The sequence below is a fragment of the Hippocampus bargibanti genome, linkage group LG22 (assembly GCF_051943395.1).
Source record: "Hippocampus bargibanti isolate YZ-2025 linkage group LG22, ASM5194339v1, whole genome shotgun sequence".
Classification (NCBI taxonomy): Eukaryota; Metazoa; Chordata; class Actinopteri; order Syngnathiformes; family Syngnathidae; genus Hippocampus; species Hippocampus bargibanti.
The window spans coordinates 7,993,573-8,012,868 of record NC_142755.1 but is presented as its reverse complement, the minus strand read 5'-3'; the positions used below and the strand labels follow the sequence as shown (position 1 = coordinate 8,012,868).

Here is a 19,296-nt window from a genome sequence, read left to right as displayed (position 1 = left end):
GAATCTCAAAAATCAACGACAAAACACATTGTCGTACAGTGATGCCTCGTTTGGCTTACAAACTTTTCGGTTTACCAACATAATTTTTCTCATTCTCATTTCAATGGTTTCCTATGGGAAATCAATTTTTGGGATACACACTTTTCTCCTGACACACTCTGTCTGGGAACCAATTAAGTTCGTAAGCCAAGGTATCACTGTATTGTACTGACCGTAGTTAGTTTGTAGAAAAGTGGCACTCTATAATCTCAAATTTATATAAAAAAAGATGACATCAAATGTAAAAATTAAACTAGTTTAAAGGACAACCGACACCTGCGGACAAGTTGTGTCCATAATTTGTAAAATCACTTCAAATGACTTCTACTGAGAGTGTATTTTACAAAGATTACACGGCACATAACTAGATTTTACGTTTTAAGACTCGTGCTGAATATTCAGGAAGTCTTGTTTTTGACTTGATGACGAAGCCTACCGTGACGTCACGTCACGAACGCCCCTGACCGAGAAAGCGACACACAATGCATTTTGGCTACTTTGTTTGGTCTGAAAACTTTGTGTTGATGGCGAAATTAGAAGGAAAAACACATAAATAACGCCATGGCGAATCGTTGTGTGTTGCACCAAAACTACTATTTGATTCCAGTTGACACAAATTCCCAGCAGACAAATCAGCCCATTTCCAATGGAGCTTGGGCGCCATCTTGTGCATTTTCTGGGACGCTACATTTTATCCCAGTGCCTCAAAATGACTCGGAAAGACTTCTTTCATCGATTGCAAACATGTATGCTTTTCTCTTCAGAACTATTTGAATCATATTCATAACTGGATGAGTAACAAGAAAGAATCTTCTCCGAATCTGAACTCTCTGAAGCCATTGTTTTGTGTCTGGAGTATCCTGGCGTGACGTCACGAACAAGGGGGCGGGACCTTCTCAAATCGCCATTTCCGAGGTCATTTTGAGGCAGTTTTGGGACACGTTAAGTCATTTTTATTGGTGTTTTGTATTTGACTAAAAATATCAGCCTGCGTGTTTTGGGTACTTTAGATGCTATAAAACGTTTTTCTGATGTCATTTAGGAAACAAAAAAGGGTGTCGGTTGTCCTTGAATGTACAGTAATTCCTCGATACTTTGGAGTTCACTTATCACAGATTTTTTTTTTCTGGGAAAAAAAAACCTTCAGTATAAAAAAATGCTAAATGACTGTGATTATTTCACGAAAAGTTTTACGGAGGTTTACTTGGCCACTCCACCAAAACTATCTGAACCCGATGGAAACTCAAGACCTGAAACTGAAGCAGGAAGAAAAGCTTTGGTTGCGTGCCCTTGAAGGGAAAAGAAGAAGAGGAGTGTGCCCTTACCACGGCGACGACCTTCTTCGGGTGCCCCCCATCAAACTCCGTGGTGGCTTCTTGACCCCCTACTTTTTTATACATTTCACTTATAAGCGTCTTTCAAAACTCTCAATGACACATAGCAGTCACGGGACACGTTTTTTTCTGCGGGTGAGCACTATTTAAAGACTTCGAAGGGGTTGTCTTTTTGTCCTTCGCGCTTTCCTCGTAGCAACTTCCGACCACGTGACGCTCCCAGGGCTACGGAAGCCGACAGGGAACTAACCCAAACATTCAAAAGTGTTATTGTGACTATTTCGCCTTGTTAGCTTTTCCACCGCGATAATATGCCGCGCTGTTATTCAAAGCGTGAATATATTTTTTGTTCCGCCGACCGTCTTGAGGTTCTTAAAGTTGAATAAAACATCGAACAATGTCAACAAAGAATTGAAGCTAGTTGTAATGAAGGTACCGAAGTCGCGGGATGGCAAATTCGACCGCGTCTCCCAAATGAGAGTTCCACATCATTTGAAGGAAGAAGCGTCAACGTGGCCGCAGGGAGCCGACCGGAATGACGACTTGAGCGTTTGGCAGATCCGCTCCCCGATTGGTCGGCGAAAGCCGTCGCACCTGTCGCGCCAGCCAGCGGAACTTTGGCGGAGTTCGTTCTGCCGAAATTGGGCGGGCCAATCGCGCGGGACGTCAAAGTTGGAGGAAGCGAGCGAGCAAAGAATCGCGACAAGTGTCCGAGCAACATCCTCACCTGAGCGTTCGCCGCGCGGCGATGCGCCGTCTGCCAACCAAACTTGAACTCCGCGCGCACCAATTAGTTGCGGAAACTTTCCGCGCGCTCGAGCAGACATGGCGTCCGAGCTGCAACTTTGGGGAGACGACGTATGCGAGGATGTGTCCGACGCCGACGCCTTCTCGGGCTTCCGCCGGTGGGTCGATCCGGCCGGCTCCCTCGGAGGTTCGCGGTCGCCGCCGGCCGAAGACAGCGGCGACGACGCCGACGACGACGCCGTGGCCGCTCCGAGGACGTCCATCGTCGACTGCCTGCTGGTGGAGCTGTACGACACGTACAGCTGCGGCAAAAGGAACGTCGACAGCTGGGACAGCTCCGCCGAGGCGTCCGGTCCGGATGCCTTCCAGGGCCGCTGCGACGCCGGCTCCGGATTCCTGCAAGAGTTGCAGGAAAAACACACCAGGCGCCACCAGGTCAACTATTTGGCCCGGAAAGGTCAGCGACCGTGACAAAACGGCGTCCATCACTCGGCGCTTTTGTATTCGTAGCAAGTTGCGGTGAAGAAGCGGTGGATCGGGTGGGGGCGCTCCGGCACACTCACAGCTTGTCATTTCCTTTGTAAAATCACGAAAACCATTTGCGGCGCGACGAAAGACTAACGAGCGTGTTGATAGTCGACATTCTTTTGTGGGTGGTTGCTGTTTGACCCCGGTCGGTGTGAAAAAAAGGCCAAATGCCAACACCTCCCCAGCTTTGGACTTTCCGAGCATCGCCGTTGTCAGCATCAGCATCGTCACGTGATCTGACGGCTGATTGATTAACTTCTCTGTTGCCTAGGGGACAGAAATAGAAACAACCCGCTCCCCCCCATGCAGCAACATGTTGGCCACGTGACTTGAGTCAAATGATAATAAAATAATAATAATAATAAATTACATTTATAAGCGCCTTTCAAAACTCTCAAGGACACTTTACAGTCATATAGCAGAGGTGTCAAACATAGGGCCCGCGGGCCGGAACCGGCGCCCAAGGAGGTTTGATCAGGCCCCCAGGATAATTTAAAAGTGGGGAAAAAACGACAGGTAATTCATTTTTTTAACGAGGTGCAATTCAAGGATTGTCCACTAGGAGGCAGAGTGGTGCTGTTTCGATCAACATAGAAGAAAACAGGTGTTTTTTTTTCAACTGCAGTCTTTTTTTCCAATAATAATAATACATTTCATTTATAAGCGCCTTTCAAAACTCTCAAGGATAAGTATTTCTGTGGGTGAGCAGTGGCAGCCATACGCGCCAGCGTTCCCTCAACCCGGAAATGACTCGGATAGAAAGCTAGCTTGCTAATAGATAGCTAACAGAACGCTAGCTAGGTCTTCACTCAACCTGGAAGTAACTCAGATAGAAAGCTAGCTAGCTAATAGATAGCTAACAGATAGCTAGCTATTGATGCATTTGTACAGGCCAAAAGATGCCAAATATATCAGGAACAGAAACAATGGTTTCAAAATTCCTTTCTTCATAAATCTCATTTCATCTTAAAGTGCATGACTATATTTTTCGATAGCAATTTATTGTTATGTGGCATTATAGAATCATTGGGATCAGTTGCAATGCATATGTGTGAATGATAAAAGTAAATTGCATAATTGCAATTTACAAATTAATTTTAAAATAATTTGCAAATTGCAAATTATTGTGTCAAAGGGATGTTCATTAAATGTCATCATTTTCCTCACGTTCTTGTGCTCCTTTACGCCAAAACTATTGAAAGACATGCTATTTTGGTTATTTATAGCATGTGTATGGTTTATAATTTGAATGGTCCGGCCCACTTGACATCTACCGAGGCCATACGTGGCCCACCATGTGAGGAAATGACTTAGAGGATGCAAGCTAAGCTACTGAAAACCCTTTCCCTCCCCCACAGGGCCCGAAGAGCTCCGCGCCATCATCCAGGAGGTCAAGTACCGCACAAGCGTCCAGTCGGCCAAGTTGATTCGCCAGCTGAGGCGGCGAGACCAATTGGTCAACAAACTACAAAAGAACTACGACATCATCACCGCTTGCCTTCAAGCCGTCTCCAAGAAACGACGTAAGATACGCTCATCGCACGCCCCTTCGTCGTCCGATGACAAGAAAGCCAATATCACTCCAAAATCACACACGCGGACAAAACTAACAACAACAAAACAAATCCGTCTCTGTGCTAACTTGTGGCTGATGAGCAAGAAAGTAGCCCGACGAATAACAACCAAATGGTGAGCTGTCACGTCACTTCCGAGCATACTTCCACCCCCAAGCCTGGAACAAAACGACAGATGGCTTTTTCGATCATAATCATAATGATAATAATAGTCACGATTACAATAATAATAATCATACATTTCATTTATAAGCGTCTTTCAAAACTCTCAAGGTCACTTTACAGTTAAAGGATAAGTTTCTCTGTGGGTGAGCAGTGGCAGCCACATGCGCCAGCGTTCACTCAACCTGGAATAACCCAAATAGATAGAAAATTAGCGAGCTGGCTAATAGATAACTAATAGATAGCCAGCTAGCGAGATGGCTTAGATAGCAAATAGATAGCTAGTTAGGTAGCCAGCTAGATAGCCAGTTAGCAAATAGATAGCTACCGAGGTAATCAGCTAGATAGCAAGTTAGTTAGCTAATAGATAGACTAATAATAGACAGCACATAGATTGCAAATAGATGGCTAGGTAGGTAGCCAGCTAGATAGCCAGTTAGGTAGTCTAGCAAGGTAGTCAGCTAAATAGCTGGCTAGATAGTAAGATTAGTTAGCTAATAGATGAGTAGTCTATAGTTAGCTAGAGAGGTAGCTAGCTAGCTAGCGAGGTATTCAGATAAATATTTCGCGAGATAGCCCGTTAGCAAATAGATAGCTAGCAAGGTAACCAGCGAGATAGCAAGATTAGTTAGCTAATATATAACTAACAGATAGCTAGCGAGGTAGTCAGCTAAATATCTCGCTCGATAGCTCAAGAGAGCAAGACTATTGAATGTATTTTTTTCTTGCTTGAAAATCTGATAACTCTACTTTGCGGCTTTCCGTCCATTGCGGGTGGTCTTGGTCCCCGTTTGCAGCTAAAAACGAGGGATGACTCTTTTCATTTTTTTTCTGAACAACGCTCCTCCCCATTGACACGATTTATGATATGGATGATAATCTCCCCCCCCCCCCCCCCCCCCCAAAAAAAAGGGAATGAGCTCACTCACTCACTGGTGGCTGGCGCACTTCCTCTTCCTCTTCCTCCTGCTGCTTCCTGCATCCTCCCGTCTCCTCCTCCCGATCACGTGATTCAAAAAAAAAAAAAAAAAGGATGAAGAGGAAGAGGTGTTGAGCATCATCCGCCAAAGCGGACATTCGCGGATCTTGTCATTTTTCCGGCCGCTTTCCCATCATGAGCTGACTGCGCGTCGGGTCGATTCGGGACTCGGCATGGGGCCGGAGCGCCTCGGCGGCGGCGGCGGCGGCGGCGAGGCCGAGGGCGCCGACGCCGCGTCAGGCGCGTCGCCTGCCGGTAGGAGGCCTCGGGCGGGCGGCCGCCAGCGGCATCGACGCCGGCACAGGCAGGGGCAGAGGCAGGAGGCGGCGGGCGGGGTGGGCAACATCATCAGCACCGTGTTGAGGAAGCGCGACGGCATCTCGAGGAGCGCGCCCAGGCTCCTGTGCACGCTCGAGCCAGGTGACGCGCTCACACAAACCAAATCGGAAATCCATCCAAGATCGAATCTCATTCAATCGATAATGTAACGGATTCGGGTTGATTTTGATACACAAATATCAACGCTGCGGGGGGGGGGGGGCCGACGTGACGACCAAAGTGGATTTATCGTGAGCTAATCCGCTTCGAATTCCGCCCGCCGGCGAGCGGACGGCAAAGTTAGCAATGACGGACAATGTCGACAACCGAGCGGACGAGGACAATCGAGCAGGTCGCGCCACATTTACACTCGATCGTATTGAAATGTTACTTCGGAGGGCGGCGACAGGAGCGAGTGATCTGCGCGTGCGCAGAGGGGACACGAGCGCCCTTTGCCTTCTTGGAATAAATAGTACGTCCAAATTAACCAAATTACTGTGGCCCAAAATGCTGACGTACCTCGAGATTTTTCAATGCTGCAAGCCGTGACGTGCATTAGCCCCGCCCCGCAACGACTAATTTGGGATATTTTTTGGGGGGTGTTGGCAGGAGTGGACACGAGGCTAAAGTTCACCATTGAACCTTCTGTTGGGAAAAACGGATTCCAGCAGGTCAAAAACAACACACACAGCAAATTCACTACACCATTCCTGTTCCTGCTTCAGACATTTACGTTCATGGTGAGACACAAGAAGAAGAAGAAGAAGAATACACTTCATTTCTAAGCGCCTTTCAAAGCTCTCAAGGTCACTTTACAGTCACAGGAAGAGTTTTTTTTCTGTGGGCGAGCAGCGGCTGCCAGACGAACCAAACCCAGAAGTAACTCAAATAAATAGAAAGCTAGCTGGCTGGCCAACCGTTAGCCAACATATACCTATCTAGATAGCCAGTCAGCTAGATAGCTAGTAGCTAAAAAATAGCTAGCAAGTGATGATGATAATAATAACAATAGTACACATACCAAGTCACTGAGACACGGAAGAAATACGTTAGCGAAAGTTGCTCTTGGCATACGGCCAGTTTTGCTATCTAGTCGGCTACCTAGCTAGCTAGCTATTTGCCGTGTATTAGCTATCTAGCTGGCTAGCTATCTATTAGCTAGCTATTGGTTAGCTTTCTATCAATTTGAGTTACTTCCGGGTTGAGTGAACGCTGACGGGTGTGACTGCCGCTGCTCACCCACAGAAAAACCGATCCTGTGACCGTAAAGTGACCTTGAGAGCTTTGAAAGGCGCTTAGAAATGAAATGTATTATTATTATTTGATGAGATAAATGAACCCCCCTCCCACCAAAAATGACTTCACACTCCCGTGACTAACTAGCTAGCTAACTACTCACACGCTACGCCTGTGCTCCGCAGTGGCACGACGCCCTGAAAGCGGTGGCCAGACTTCCGACCGGCATCCCCAAAGAATGGAGGAAGCGGGTGAGTGGCCCACGAGCACCCCCATTGTCATATTTGTTATTTAGTTTTCTTTTGTTCGTTTCACTTTTGTTGATGTAAACATTAGTAAGAAATATTGTGCTAAGTCTTTTCTGTAATACCATACAATAGCTATCTAGTTGGCTAGCTATCAGCTATCTATTGGTTTGCTAGCTAGATTTCTATCTATTTGTCTTACTATTCTATTTGAGTAACTTCCGGGTTGAGTGATAGCTATCGATATAGATAGCTGGGCTGGCTAAAAGGATGATTGTATAGCTAATGGATAACTAGCTAGCTAGCTAGCTAATGGATGGCTGTCAAGATAGATAGCTAGCTAGAAGGCTGGCTATATAGCTAATGGATAGTTAGCTATCTAGATAGCTGGCTGACTGTCTCGGTGGTTATCTATTGGGTAGCTAGCTAGCTTTCTATCTATTTGAGTTGAGTGAACGCCGGCGCGTGTGGCTGCTGCTGCTTCTTATTACTATAGGTGTGGCTGACGCTGGCCGATCAATACCTCCACGGCATCTCCATCGACTGGGACAAGACGCTCCGTTTCGCCTTCAACGAGCGCAGCAACCCGGATGACGACTCGCTGGGCATCCAGATCGTCAAGGTAACCACAGCGGCGGCGAACGATCGATGCTCGACCCAAAGCGCTTCTTTCCTTCTGACCTTCCAGGACCTGCATAGAACCGGGTGCAGTTCCTACTGCGGCCAAGAGGGGGAGCAGGACAGGGTGGTGCTAAAGCGGGTGTTGCTGGCGTATGCCCGCTGGAACAAGGCGGTGGGCTACTGCCAAGGCTTCAACGTCTTGGCTGCGCTCATCCTGCTGGTGACACAGGGAGATGAAAGTGAGGCGTTGAAGGTGAGAGAAGACTGGCCGCATCCGAGGGTTGAAAGGCGCATACGCACGTCAGCGCACGCGCGACGCCGCACATCCGCACGATGATAGCGGCGGCGACCGTGATAATGATCAAAGTCAAATATGCTAATATGCATGACATCCAGCACAGATTAAATAACAATAATAATAATAATAATGTAGTGTAGTAATGCAACAACAAAAAAAAGGTTGAAGTGAGGTCTTGCAGAAAAAAAGCAAAAATACAGTTCAGGATGATAGTACAGCGTGTACTCAGAGTTCGGTGAGTGTGGCAGTGGGAAGGTAAAGGGGGGGCAGGGCTGGGAGGGAGTTGAGTCTCTGTCAAAAAAAAAAGACAAAATAGAGTCCAGGATCATAGTACAGCGTGTAGCGTGTACTCCGTTTGGTGAGTGTGGCAGTGGGAAGGGGAAGGGGGGGGCAGGGCTGGGAGGGAGTTGAGTCTCCTGGTCCTTGAGCCTGCTGGTCTTGGCTCGGAGACTCCGCAGGTTATGGCGGTTTGTTGTCGTTGAGGACGATGATGATATTGTCCTATGCAGGTGATGATCTACCTGATTGACAAAGTGCTGCCCGAGAGCTACTTCGCCAACAACCTCCGAGCATTGTCAGGTAGAGAAGCAGAGAGGCAGAACATGTTGTTTTCTCTTCTTCTTCTTCGCACTTTGGGTTTAATTTAAACGAGAAAAAAAAGACGTGCACGTTCAGATGTGCCTCACCTGACCCTCCAGTGGACATGGCGGTGTTCCGAGACCTGCTCCGCGTCAAGCTTCCTCGCCTATCCCAACATCTGCACCATCTGCAGAAGGCGGCGAACAAGGAGGCGGGAGGTACGGCGCCGATGAGGGGGCGGGGTGGGCCTTGCGGGGCGAGATCTAACCCCGCCCCCGGCTGTTTTCTCCCCACGGCAGGTAGCTACGAACCGCCGCTGACCAACGTGTTCACCATGCAGTGGTTCCTCACCATGTTCGCCACGTGCTTGCCGGCGCCCACCGTGCTGAAGATTTGGGACTCTGTGTTCTTCGAGGGATCTGAGGTCCTCTTCCGCGTGGCCCTCGCCATCTGGGAGCGACTGGGAGAGTGAGTACGAACGAGCCTTTCGCCGGCTCTTTTGGCTCGGCTCACTAAAAAGATCCGGCTCTTATGGCTCCCAAATGGCTCCTCATTTTTTTGTTGTTGCTTCAATAATGCTATCATACCAACTCGTAAAAAATCTAATAATTGAATAATAATAACAGCATAATGTGATAACATTTGTCTACCCTAACGTCCCCCCTGCCCCCTGTCTGTGATTCTCCCCTCCCTCCTCTACCAATCACGTGCGGCTTTAACCGAAGACTGGGGGCGGGGAATAGTTAGTTTTCTATCTATTTGAGTTACTTCCAGGCGGAGTGGACGCTGGCGCATGTGGCTGCCGCTGTTCACCCACAGAAAAACGGCTCCTGTGACTGTAAAGTGACCTTGAGAGTTTTGAAAGGCGCTTACAAATGAAATGGATGATGATTAAAAAAGTGGGCCGGCTCCTTCGTTCACTTCAGAGAGAAGCGTCTCGTTTGCGAACGACACATACAATGTGTCCAATTCACTTCCTGTCTCGCGTAGGAGGATTTTGTATTGCCAGACGGCCGACGACTTCTATAGCACCATGGGCCGCCTGACTCGGGAGATGCTGGAGCGCAACCTTATCGATCCGCCTGATCTCATCCAGGTAGGCACACGGACGCAGACGCTGACCCCCGAGGCCCTTTTAAACACAGATTTCTTTCAGGAGGTCTACGGCATGGCGGCGTTCCCCTTCCCTCAGCTGGCCGAGTTACGGGAGAAATATACGTACAACATCACGCCTTTCCCGACCTCGGTCAAGCCCGCTTCAAGGTCGGGCGCCGGCGCTCGGTCGGGTCCGACATCGGTGACTCCTTTGGCGTCTGTCGCCAGTGGTCAAGAGAGCGACGACGAGACGGGAGATTTGGACGACGGAGACGCTCTAGTGTCGGCGCTGGGCTGTTTGGGGCCGCTGGGGGGGCTGCTGGCGCCGGAGATTCAGCGATACCACAGGCACCTCAAAGGTGGGCGCCATCCTCCTCTTTCGGGTGTAACCGCATATACAATGCTGTTCAAAATAAGAGCAGTGCGATGTGGCGAACCACAATATCCCCGCTTTTGAATAGAATAATCATACATAACAATACATAGATTTCATTTCTAAGCGCCTTTAAAAACTCTCAAGGTCACTTTTCCGTCACAGGATACGTTTTTCTGTGGGTGAGCAGCGGCAGCCGCACACGCCAGCGTTCACTCAACCCGGAAGTAACTCAGATAGAAGGCTATCTAGCTAATAGACAGCTAATAGGTAGCTAAGTAACTCGGATAGAAAGCTAGCTAGCTAATAGATAGCTAACAGACAGCTAGCTAAGCCTTCAATTAACCCGGAAGCAACTGATAGAAAGCTCACTAGCTAATAGACGGTTAATAGATAGCTAAGTAACTCGGATAGAAAGCTAGCTAGCTAATAGATAGCTAACAGACAGCTAGCTAAGCCTTCACTTAACCCGGAAGCAACTCGGATAGAAAGCTCAGTAGCTAATAGACAGTTAATAGATAGCTAAGTAACTCGGACAGAAAGCTAGCTAGCTAATAGATAGCTAACAGATAGCTAGCTAGGCCGTCGATCAACCCGGAAGTAACTCAGATCGAATGCTAGTTAGCTAATAGACAGCTAAGATAGCCAAGTAACTCGGATAGATAGCCAGCTAGCTAATAGATAGATAACAGATAGCTAGCTAGGCCTTTACTCAGCCTCGGAAGTAACTCAGATAGAAAGCTAGCTAGCTAATAGATAGCTAACAGATAGCTAGGTATGCCTTCACTCAACCCAGAAGTAACTCAGACAGAAAGCTAGCTAGCTAGCTAGCTAATAGATAGCTAAGTAACTCGGATAGAAAGCTATCTATGAGCTATCTGTTCACTAGCTAACAGCTTGCTATCTATTTGAGTTAGTTCCGGGTTGAGTGAACGCTGGCGCGTGTGGCTGCCGCTGCTCACCCACAGAAAGACTTATCCTGTGAGACCTTGAGAGTTTTGAAAGGGGCTTATAAATGAAATGTATTATGATTATTATTATGATTTAAAACGAGGGATATTGTGGTTAATCACATTGCACTGCTCTTATTTTGAACAACACTGTAAGCGTAAGCGTTTTACTTCCAGACCAGCGGACCGAGCAGAGCAACATCGGGCAGCTGAGTCCGGGCGCGGTGGGGGGCGGAGCCAAGGCGGAGCACCAGGCGGCCGTCAACGGCATGATGATGGAGCGCATGAGCACCGACATCCGGGCGCTCAAGAAACAGTACGCTCGCATCACGAGACGGCAACAGCAGCAGGCCACGCGCCTGTGCGCAGGTAGTGCGGAGACCTGCGAGGGGATACCTGGGACCCTTTTGCCACAATTTGCCCGAATGTTTCTATGGCTTCTCACCTTGCCGCAGACAGGTGTGCCGCCACCCGCGTCCTAGCGTCCCAGCTCAACCCTTCCGGCGCCGCCATCAATCATCTGCTTCTGGGTCGGAAGCCCCGAGACTCTCTCGGCGGCCCCCGGGCGGGGACTCCGCGGCGGGGTCATCGCAGGCACCGAGATGGCGAACGCGACCAAACGAAAGGAGGCGGCCGCAGCCGCGGCGGGCCCTCCTCCACGCAGGTGGAAGACTTGGAGGTCCAACTGCGCTCGGCGGTCTTGGAGGACCAACCTCAAAAGGTGACTTTGGATGCCCTGCCCGCCCAGCGTCCTTGGTCAACGGGACGGGACGAATCGTCGAGCTCCGACGGACATTTCTCCGCCACGGACAACCACCTCCCGTTTTCTCCACCTTCACCGGTTTTGCCGGTCACACCCGAGGCGTCATCGACGCCCACGCCCCCTTCCACCCCGCCACCCAAATGCACTCACCCGGTCGGAGCCTCCTCGCCGTCCGTGTCTTCCGTCGGGTCCTCGGCTCCGTCTTTGGGGGCTACCTCGCCATCGGGGAAGCCACAAGTCTTCTCGCCGTTCCCTTCCGTCAAGCCGCCCAGGAAGTCGCCGGCCGCCCGAAACTTGGGTTTGTATGGCCCCACCTCCAGGACGCCCGCCGTCTGCTTCCCCCAGCTGAGCCGCAAATGTAGCAGCGGCGCCGGTACCACCGGGAGGCGCTGACAAGTCGCTCTTCCTGGTCAACAAAAACTCAAAAAACGATCCAGGCCAAGAAAACGGATCCGTGTTCTCGACACGCGGGGGACCAAAGATTGCTGGTATGCATCGTGACTGACTGTTTTCAACGTCAACACAAATGACACCCGTGTTTGTGTTGCAAACCCTAACCCTAACACCCTCAAATAAAAGAAATGATATCATTAGCTCGAGCGTTGTTTTCATTTCCATTATCAGTGTCTGAAATAACGCCTGCCCGGACGCCCGGGGCATGCAACTTTTACGTCGGACAAAAAGATTTTGAAATATTCGTTTGATTTGGAAATTTCGATTCATTTGTCAATTTGCATACTCCGCACAGCAGCCAATCAGAAGCCTGCTACGTGCTTCTGGACTTTCCAGAGCGTTATAAGGTCGTGCAATTGCGTATCATTTTCCAAAGTAGATGCACAGAAGCTCAGCCCCAGAAGAAAGATTCAGAAGAAGCTAACAACATTTATGACGCTACAAAACGGAAACGTACATTATCCCGTGACTGTAAAGTGTCCTTGAGAGTTTTGAAAGGCGCTTAGAAATGAAATGTCATATTATTATTATTAAGAGCATCGCGGAAAGAGGAGTTCACGTGGCTTGTAGCAGACGACACAAACATTGCATTGTGCAACATGGCGAACAGTGTATGGGCAAACGACAACTGGAGCAAAATCATCAACAAGGGATTTTTACCATAAATTAAGCAAGGGAGCATTTATGGTAGGTACATCCCTAATAAATGAATAAAAAATCCTTAATACTTTGCAACAATGTTTTTTGTTTGGCGATTAGTCGTCTTATTGTGTTTCAAGTTGTGAAAAATGGGGCAGGCAACTTTATGGCCGTGCAGGCAACTTGATGGGCAGGTTTGGACTCCAGATGAGGAACGCTGAAGGACAGATGGTGGTTAACATTGCTAAGAGAATGGAAATGGCTATTGTGAATACTTTCTTTCAGAAGAGACAGGAACATAGGGTGACCTATGAGAGTGGAGGCAGAAGTACACAGGTAGACTACATTTTGTGTCAACGATGCCATCTAAAGGAAATCAGTGACTGCAAAGTAGTGGTTGGTGAGAGTGTAGCCAGACAGCATAGGTTGGTGGTGTGTAGGATGACGCAGACAGTGAAGAAGATGAAGAAACAAAAGGCTGAAGTGAGGACAAAATGGCGGAAGTTGAAAAAGGAAGAGTGTTGCATGACATTTAGGAAGGAGGTAAGACAAGCACTGGGTGGGCAAGAGGTCCTTCCAGATGACTGGCAAACTACAGCGAACATAATCAAAGACACGGGTCGGAAAGTACTTGGTGTATCGAGTGGGAGAAAGGTAGATAAGGAGACTTGGTGGTGGAACGGGGAGGTGCAGGAGTGTATACAGAGAAAGTGGTTAGCAAAGAAGAAGTGGGACACTGAGAGGACGGACAAGACTAGACAGCAGTACAAGGAGATGCAGCGCACCGTTAAAGTACAGGTGGCAAAGGCCAAACAAGAGGCCTATGATGACTTGTATGCTCGGCTGGAAAGCAAGGAAGGTGAGACTGATCTTTACAGGCTGGCGAGACAGAGAGATGGGAAGGACCTGCAGCAGGTTCGGGTGATTAAGGATAGAGATGGCAATGTATTAACAGGTGCCAATTGTGTGATGGCAAATTAAAAATTGGCTCCTCAGTTTGTTTGTTTTTTTGTTCAGCAAGGATGAAGTGAGGAGAGCGCTGAAGAGGATGAAGGGGGGAAAGTCACTCGGGCCTGATGATTTACCAATCGAGGTATGGAAGTGTCTTGGAGAGGTGGCGGTGGTGTTCCTGACTGGGTTATTCAACAAGAACTTAGATGGTGAACAGATGCCTGAAGAATGGAGACAAAGTGTACTGGTGTCCATTTTTAAGAACAAAGGAGATGATAGGAATAAAGTTGATGAGCCATACAATGAAAGTCTGGCAAAGAGTAGTTGAAGCTAGACTAAGAGCAGAAGTGAACATTTGTGAGCAGCAGTATGGCTTCATGCCAAAAAAGAGTACGACGGATGCAGTGTTTGCTTTACGAATGCTGATAGAGAAGTACAGAGAAGGTCAGAAGGAATTGCATTGTGTCTTTGTAGATCTGGAGAAAGCGTACGACAGGGTGTCCAGAGATGAGCTGTGGCATTGCATGAGGAAGTCTGGAGTGACGGAAAAGTATGTCAGAGCGGGACAAGACATGTGACTGTAAGACAGTTGTGAGGTGTGCTGTCGGTATGACTGAGGAATTCAAGGTGGAGGTGGGACTCCACCAGGGTCAGCTCTGAGCCCCTTCTTGTTTGCTATGGTGATGGACAGGCTGACAGACGATGTTGGACAAGAATCTCCTTGGACCATTATGTTTGCAGATGACATTGTGATCTGTAGCGAGAACGGGGAACAGGTGGCGGAGAAACTAGAGGTGTGGAGATATGCCCTGGAAAGGAGAGGAATGAAGATCAGTCGCAGCAAGACGGAATACACGTGTGTGAATGAGAGGGATCCAAGTGCAAGAGTGATGCTACAGGGAGAAGAGATAAAGAAGGTGGAGGATTTGAAGTACTTGGGGTCAACTGTCCAGAGCAATGGAGAGTGTGGAAAAGAGGTGAAGAAGCGTGTCCAGGCAGGCTGGAGCGGCTGGAGAAAAATGTCAGGTGTGATATGTGATAGGAGGGTTTCAGCTAGGATGAAAGGAAAAGTGTATAAAACAGTGGTGAGCCATGATGTTTGGACTGGAGACAGCGCCACTGAAGAAGAGACAGGAAGCAGAGCTGGAGGTAGCAGAGCTGAAGATGTTGAGGTTTTCTTTGGGAGTGACCAGGTTGGATAAGATCAGGAATGAGTACATTCGAGGGACAACTCATATTCGAGGCTTTGGAGAGAAAGTCAGACTGAGATGGTTTGGACGTGTCCAGAGGAGAGAGAGTGACTATATCGGGAGAAGGATGCTGAGCCTTGAACTTCCAGGCAGGAGACCGAGAGGAAGACCCAAGAGGAGGTTTATGGATGTGGTCAAAGAGGACATGAAGGTAGCTGGTGTGAGAGAAGAGGATGCACAAAACCGGGATAGATGGAGGACATTGATTCGCTGTGGCGACCCCTGAGGGGAAAAGCCCAAAGGAAAAGAAGAAGAATGGGCAGCATTTCCACAGTCCCACTTTGTCCAGCGAAAAAGTTGGTGTTGTTGGACAGTCTGCGACTGGATGGAAGCATGGCTTGAGAAGCCCGGGATGAGAAGGAGCGTCAGCACAGAGGGCCAATGCCTATGGGGAACTGTCGCGGCTTGGAATTGAAGCGGATTTACGTTGGACAGGAGATGTGAGAGTTTCTTTTCATCCATGGATGCGCCAGCTTTGTGTTTGCTTTCAACATATAGCTTGTAGCAAACATGCACATTTCACCAAGACGTCCTGATCCACTGGTGAAAAGGACGTTTTGATCCTCTCCTCTTTCATCTCGAACTGCTTCCCACCCACCCCTCCCGCAGCCTCTTCAGCCTGCTGCCATCGGGTAGAAGACGGCGGAGTCTACGAGCCAAAGACAGTTTCTGCCACCAGGCATTCAGGAGGCTTAACTCCCTCCCAGCCCTGCCCACCCTGCCCCTTCCCACTGCCACACTCAGCGAACTCTGAGTACACGCTACATGCTGTACTATCATCCTGAACTCTATTTTTTTCAACCGCTAGAGCTTCACGTTTGATTTCAACATTTATCTTGTAGCAGACGTGCACATTTCACTGTGACGTCCCTGATCCACTGATGAAAAGGACGAATTGATCCTCTCCTGTTTCATTTAGAACTGCTTCATACAACAAAGGGGTGCAGAAAGTGCTTCATGTTGAATGACAGTCTGTGTCTATGTTTAAGTCACATTGTTATTTAGTTTTTTTGTCGTTTTGGACTTCAAGATGGCGTTATGGAAAACCGTGCAAATAATGCGCTGGCTTTATTGAGGTGCAACAGTGTACAGAGAAGATAAGAAGGGGGCAAGGGGGTCACTGAGCTTTGGGGGGCACCCACTCATGGACCTTCTTGCGCGTGGTGGAGTAGGGCACATACTGCTGCGAGGTAGCGCTAACGTTGAATTGGTGCACCTCAGCAAGGAACTTCTTGGGCTCGGGCGGGTGCGTGGTGGGGGGGTCGTCTGTCATGCAGTGGAGCCAGCGATGCCTGGGGGGGGGGGGGGCAGGTTTGGGGAGACAAAAAAATGAATGAGACAAAAAAATCATTTTTGTCATAACATACTTCATGTTAGTATTTTCACCTATACCGCAGCTTACGAACGTAATTGGTTCCCAGAAAGTGTGCGTAAGGTGAAAAGTTTGTCTGCCGAACATTTATTTGCCATAAGAAACCATTACAATGAGAATAATCCGTTCCCAGGTCCCCATAAAACATAATTTTCTACTAAACAAGCCTTAAAACTACACAAAATATACTTTATGTTATGTATAATAAATGTGCTATTGTATTGTAATCAAAGAAATAAACTGTACTGTATAATAGTCATTTTATTTACCTTAGTGATGGTCGTTGATGTCGTTGCCTCTTGAGGATATCCGAGTGAAGTTGTCGTGCTTTCTCGGCGATCATACCCTCACGCACACTGTCCCCTGCTGGCTGCTTTTCGTTAATCCAAATCAACAACCTCTTCTATTGCCTGAGAGTGTTGCTTAGACAACACAGAAACACCCTTAGCCACACGTAGCAATGGTCGACTTAGCATACTGGTACTGGGACGCCAAGTCACACAAACGCACCCCTCGTTCGTGTTTTTCGATGATCTCCTTCTTCTCCTCAACCGCAATTTTCCTTTGTGTCCTCTTTGGCTTAACACTAGCCTGTGGTGGGGTCTTTTTCAGTTCCATAATAGCAAAAGTACTCAACTTGATAGCACTCAAAGGGGGTGTGGAAAACTAGTCCGCCAGCAACCGTGGCACTGTTCGACTGTGCGGTTTGGTGTTCATCCACCGAAAACTAGTCCGCCAGCCATCATGATCTCCTTCTTCCGCTCGATCGTAATTTTCTTTTGTGTCATCTTTGGCTTAACATTAGCCTGTGGTGGTGTCTTTTTCAGTCCCATAATAGCAGAAGTACTCAACTTGATAGCAAACCACATCTGCACTCAAAGTGGGTGTGGAAAACTAGTCCGCTAGCCACCGCGGCACTGTTCGACTGTGTGGTTTGGTTCGTCCGCCGAAAAGCGGTTCAAATGCCAAGATTATATTCTGGCGAATTTAATGTTCGTAAGGCGAAAACTTTGTACGCTAAAACTGAGGTATCACTGTATTTTCAAAGTGGCAAAATACAAAACCTCGCCAATGTCATGTCAATTTAATTGTTATTTTATTTATTTATTTACATATTTATTTATTTATGTATTTATTAAAAAAAAAAAAAGACACAGGAAAAACATGAAGGTGACATGAGTAACTGTACCATTCGGCGGGCACCATGCTACCATCCACCTCCCATAAAGTATTCTTCCCATTCATCTCCGTGGTATAGATCACCCAGCGATGGCGACCTGAGAAGATTTAACGCAGGCAGGGGCGGTCAAACGCCACGAATGCAACAGTCCAAGTTCACGAAACCAATTACTGAGATGACCCCGAAACGATTGGGAGCACAGGGTCCTTTTCCATACAAAATGCTTCCGGAGGTGAGACAGGTCTGGCGCCGACGTTTTTGGGTACCATTTTAGTATCAGCTATCTAACTAACGAGCTGGCTATCTATTTGTTGTCTATTAGCTATCTAAGTGTCTCAGTGAGCATGCCACATAGACAGTAGGTTATTGTAGGGCTTTTCTACCTACGCATGTAAAGCCTGGAGCCAGCAGATTGCGTGGAGGAAACCACTAGACTGGTTGAACGGGCATGAAGGTGGGCCAGCAAAGTGTTGCGGAGCGCAAGTAGGGCTCAGTGAGACACGTAGAACACTGTGGTCATCCACTGCATCCCGACCCATCCCCAGTCGTCTTGACTCTGTCTTGCCACTGAATTCTGATGGGCCGGGACCAGAGAGTGAAGCAGACCACCAAGCGCAACTCTCCTTCACTTTAATCAAACTCACGCGCAAGTCATCTTCACCACCCCCCACCCCAGTGAAGATGCTCATCTCTTTCCAAAGAGGACGAACACCATTAGCTATCTAGATAGCTATCTATTTGCTATCTCAATATCTAGCTGGCTATCTAGCTAGCTAGCTATTTGCTGTCTATTAGCCATCTGATGATTAGCTGTTATCTAGCTCGCTATCTGTATAGATGGCTAGCTATTAACTAGCTATTAGCTAGCTAGCTTCCGGGTTGAGTGAACACTGGCGCGCGTCGCTGCCACTTCTCACCCACAGAAAAAAACTTGCCCTGTGACTATAAAGTGACCTTGCGAGTTTTGAAAGGGGCTTAGAAATGAAATGTATTATTATTATAAAATGCTGGCGTTCTTACCGAAGAAGTAATGCTTCTTATCCTCGTAATATTTGTTGCCATATTTGTCCACGCCAACGAGGGCTCCTGTCTTCACGTCGTTGACCCTGTCACATACGAACGAAATGATTCCCAGCTTGTCATCAATTCGACTTTCAATGGACTATGTTGACAAGTTAGCTTTTTGGTCCACGAGCTAACATGCTAACTTGACACGGGTCCGTTCACGCAAGCACAGCGGGCGTTCACGAAAGTATTTTTGTTTGTCAGTCATTCAAAATAGAAGCACCCAGATTGTCACCCTCACTCACCTAAAGAATTGAAGAAGAAACCCCCGGACACCGCCGTGACCTCTGAGTTGTCCTAAAGCCCTTCTGGCTACATTGAGATACTCCGCCATGTTGAGACGGAACTATTTGTTGAACGGAGCGACAGGTCCAAGCACTAATTTATCCGGAGAGCAACAAGCAACGCAGAATATTTTGCACCCACCGAACAACATATTTTGTCCACGCGATCCATACACTTACATCAATTTTCCGATCCACTGCTGCGTGTTCACGTGCTGCCATTTTGGGAAAATTAGCTATCTATTAGCTAGCTGGCTAGCT

General features: G+C 48.1%; 2 protein-coding genes across 6 annotated transcripts; one reads left to right on the top strand and one right to left on the bottom strand.

The window, feature by feature from the left end:
• The first annotated feature begins 1,998 nt into the window (after positions 1 to 1,998).
• On the top strand, positions 1,999 to 12,434 carry tbc1d30 (TBC1 domain family, member 30). 5 transcript variants are annotated; one of them, XM_088988343.1, is made up of 13 exons: positions 1,999 to 2,577; positions 4,007 to 4,171; positions 6,291 to 6,352; positions 7,103 to 7,168; positions 7,659 to 7,784; positions 7,851 to 8,036; positions 8,591 to 8,660; positions 8,780 to 8,878; positions 8,960 to 9,128; positions 9,651 to 9,756; positions 9,817 to 10,114; positions 11,256 to 11,447; positions 11,534 to 12,434. In XM_088988343.1, the coding sequence occupies exons 1-13, from the start codon at positions 2,199 to 2,201 to the stop codon at positions 12,232 to 12,234; spliced, it is 2,619 nt and encodes an 872-aa protein (XP_088844469.1). In that variant the 5' UTR covers positions 1,999 to 2,198; the 3' UTR covers positions 12,235 to 12,434. The 5 variants fall into 5 exon arrangements, with proteins under 5 accessions (XP_088844469.1, XP_088844468.1, XP_088844472.1 ...); XM_088988342.1 differs by having other exon boundaries at positions 7,659 to 8,036; XM_088988346.1 differs by lacking the exons at positions 1,999 to 2,577; positions 4,007 to 4,171 and adding an exon at positions 5,388 to 5,783.
• Positions 12,435 to 16,170: 3,736 nt separating this feature from the next.
• ndufa12 (NADH:ubiquinone oxidoreductase subunit A12) lies at positions 16,171 to 19,146 on the bottom strand. Its single transcript, XM_088988393.1, has 4 exons — positions 18,997 to 19,146; positions 18,707 to 18,792; positions 17,696 to 17,783; positions 16,171 to 16,426 (listed from the first exon to the last, which is right to left on the bottom strand). The coding sequence occupies exons 1-4, from the start codon at positions 19,083 to 19,085 to the stop codon at positions 16,252 to 16,254; spliced, it is 438 nt and encodes a 145-aa protein (XP_088844519.1). The 5' UTR covers positions 19,086 to 19,146; the 3' UTR covers positions 16,171 to 16,251.
• Between the last annotated feature and the right edge of the window lie 150 nt (positions 19,147 to 19,296).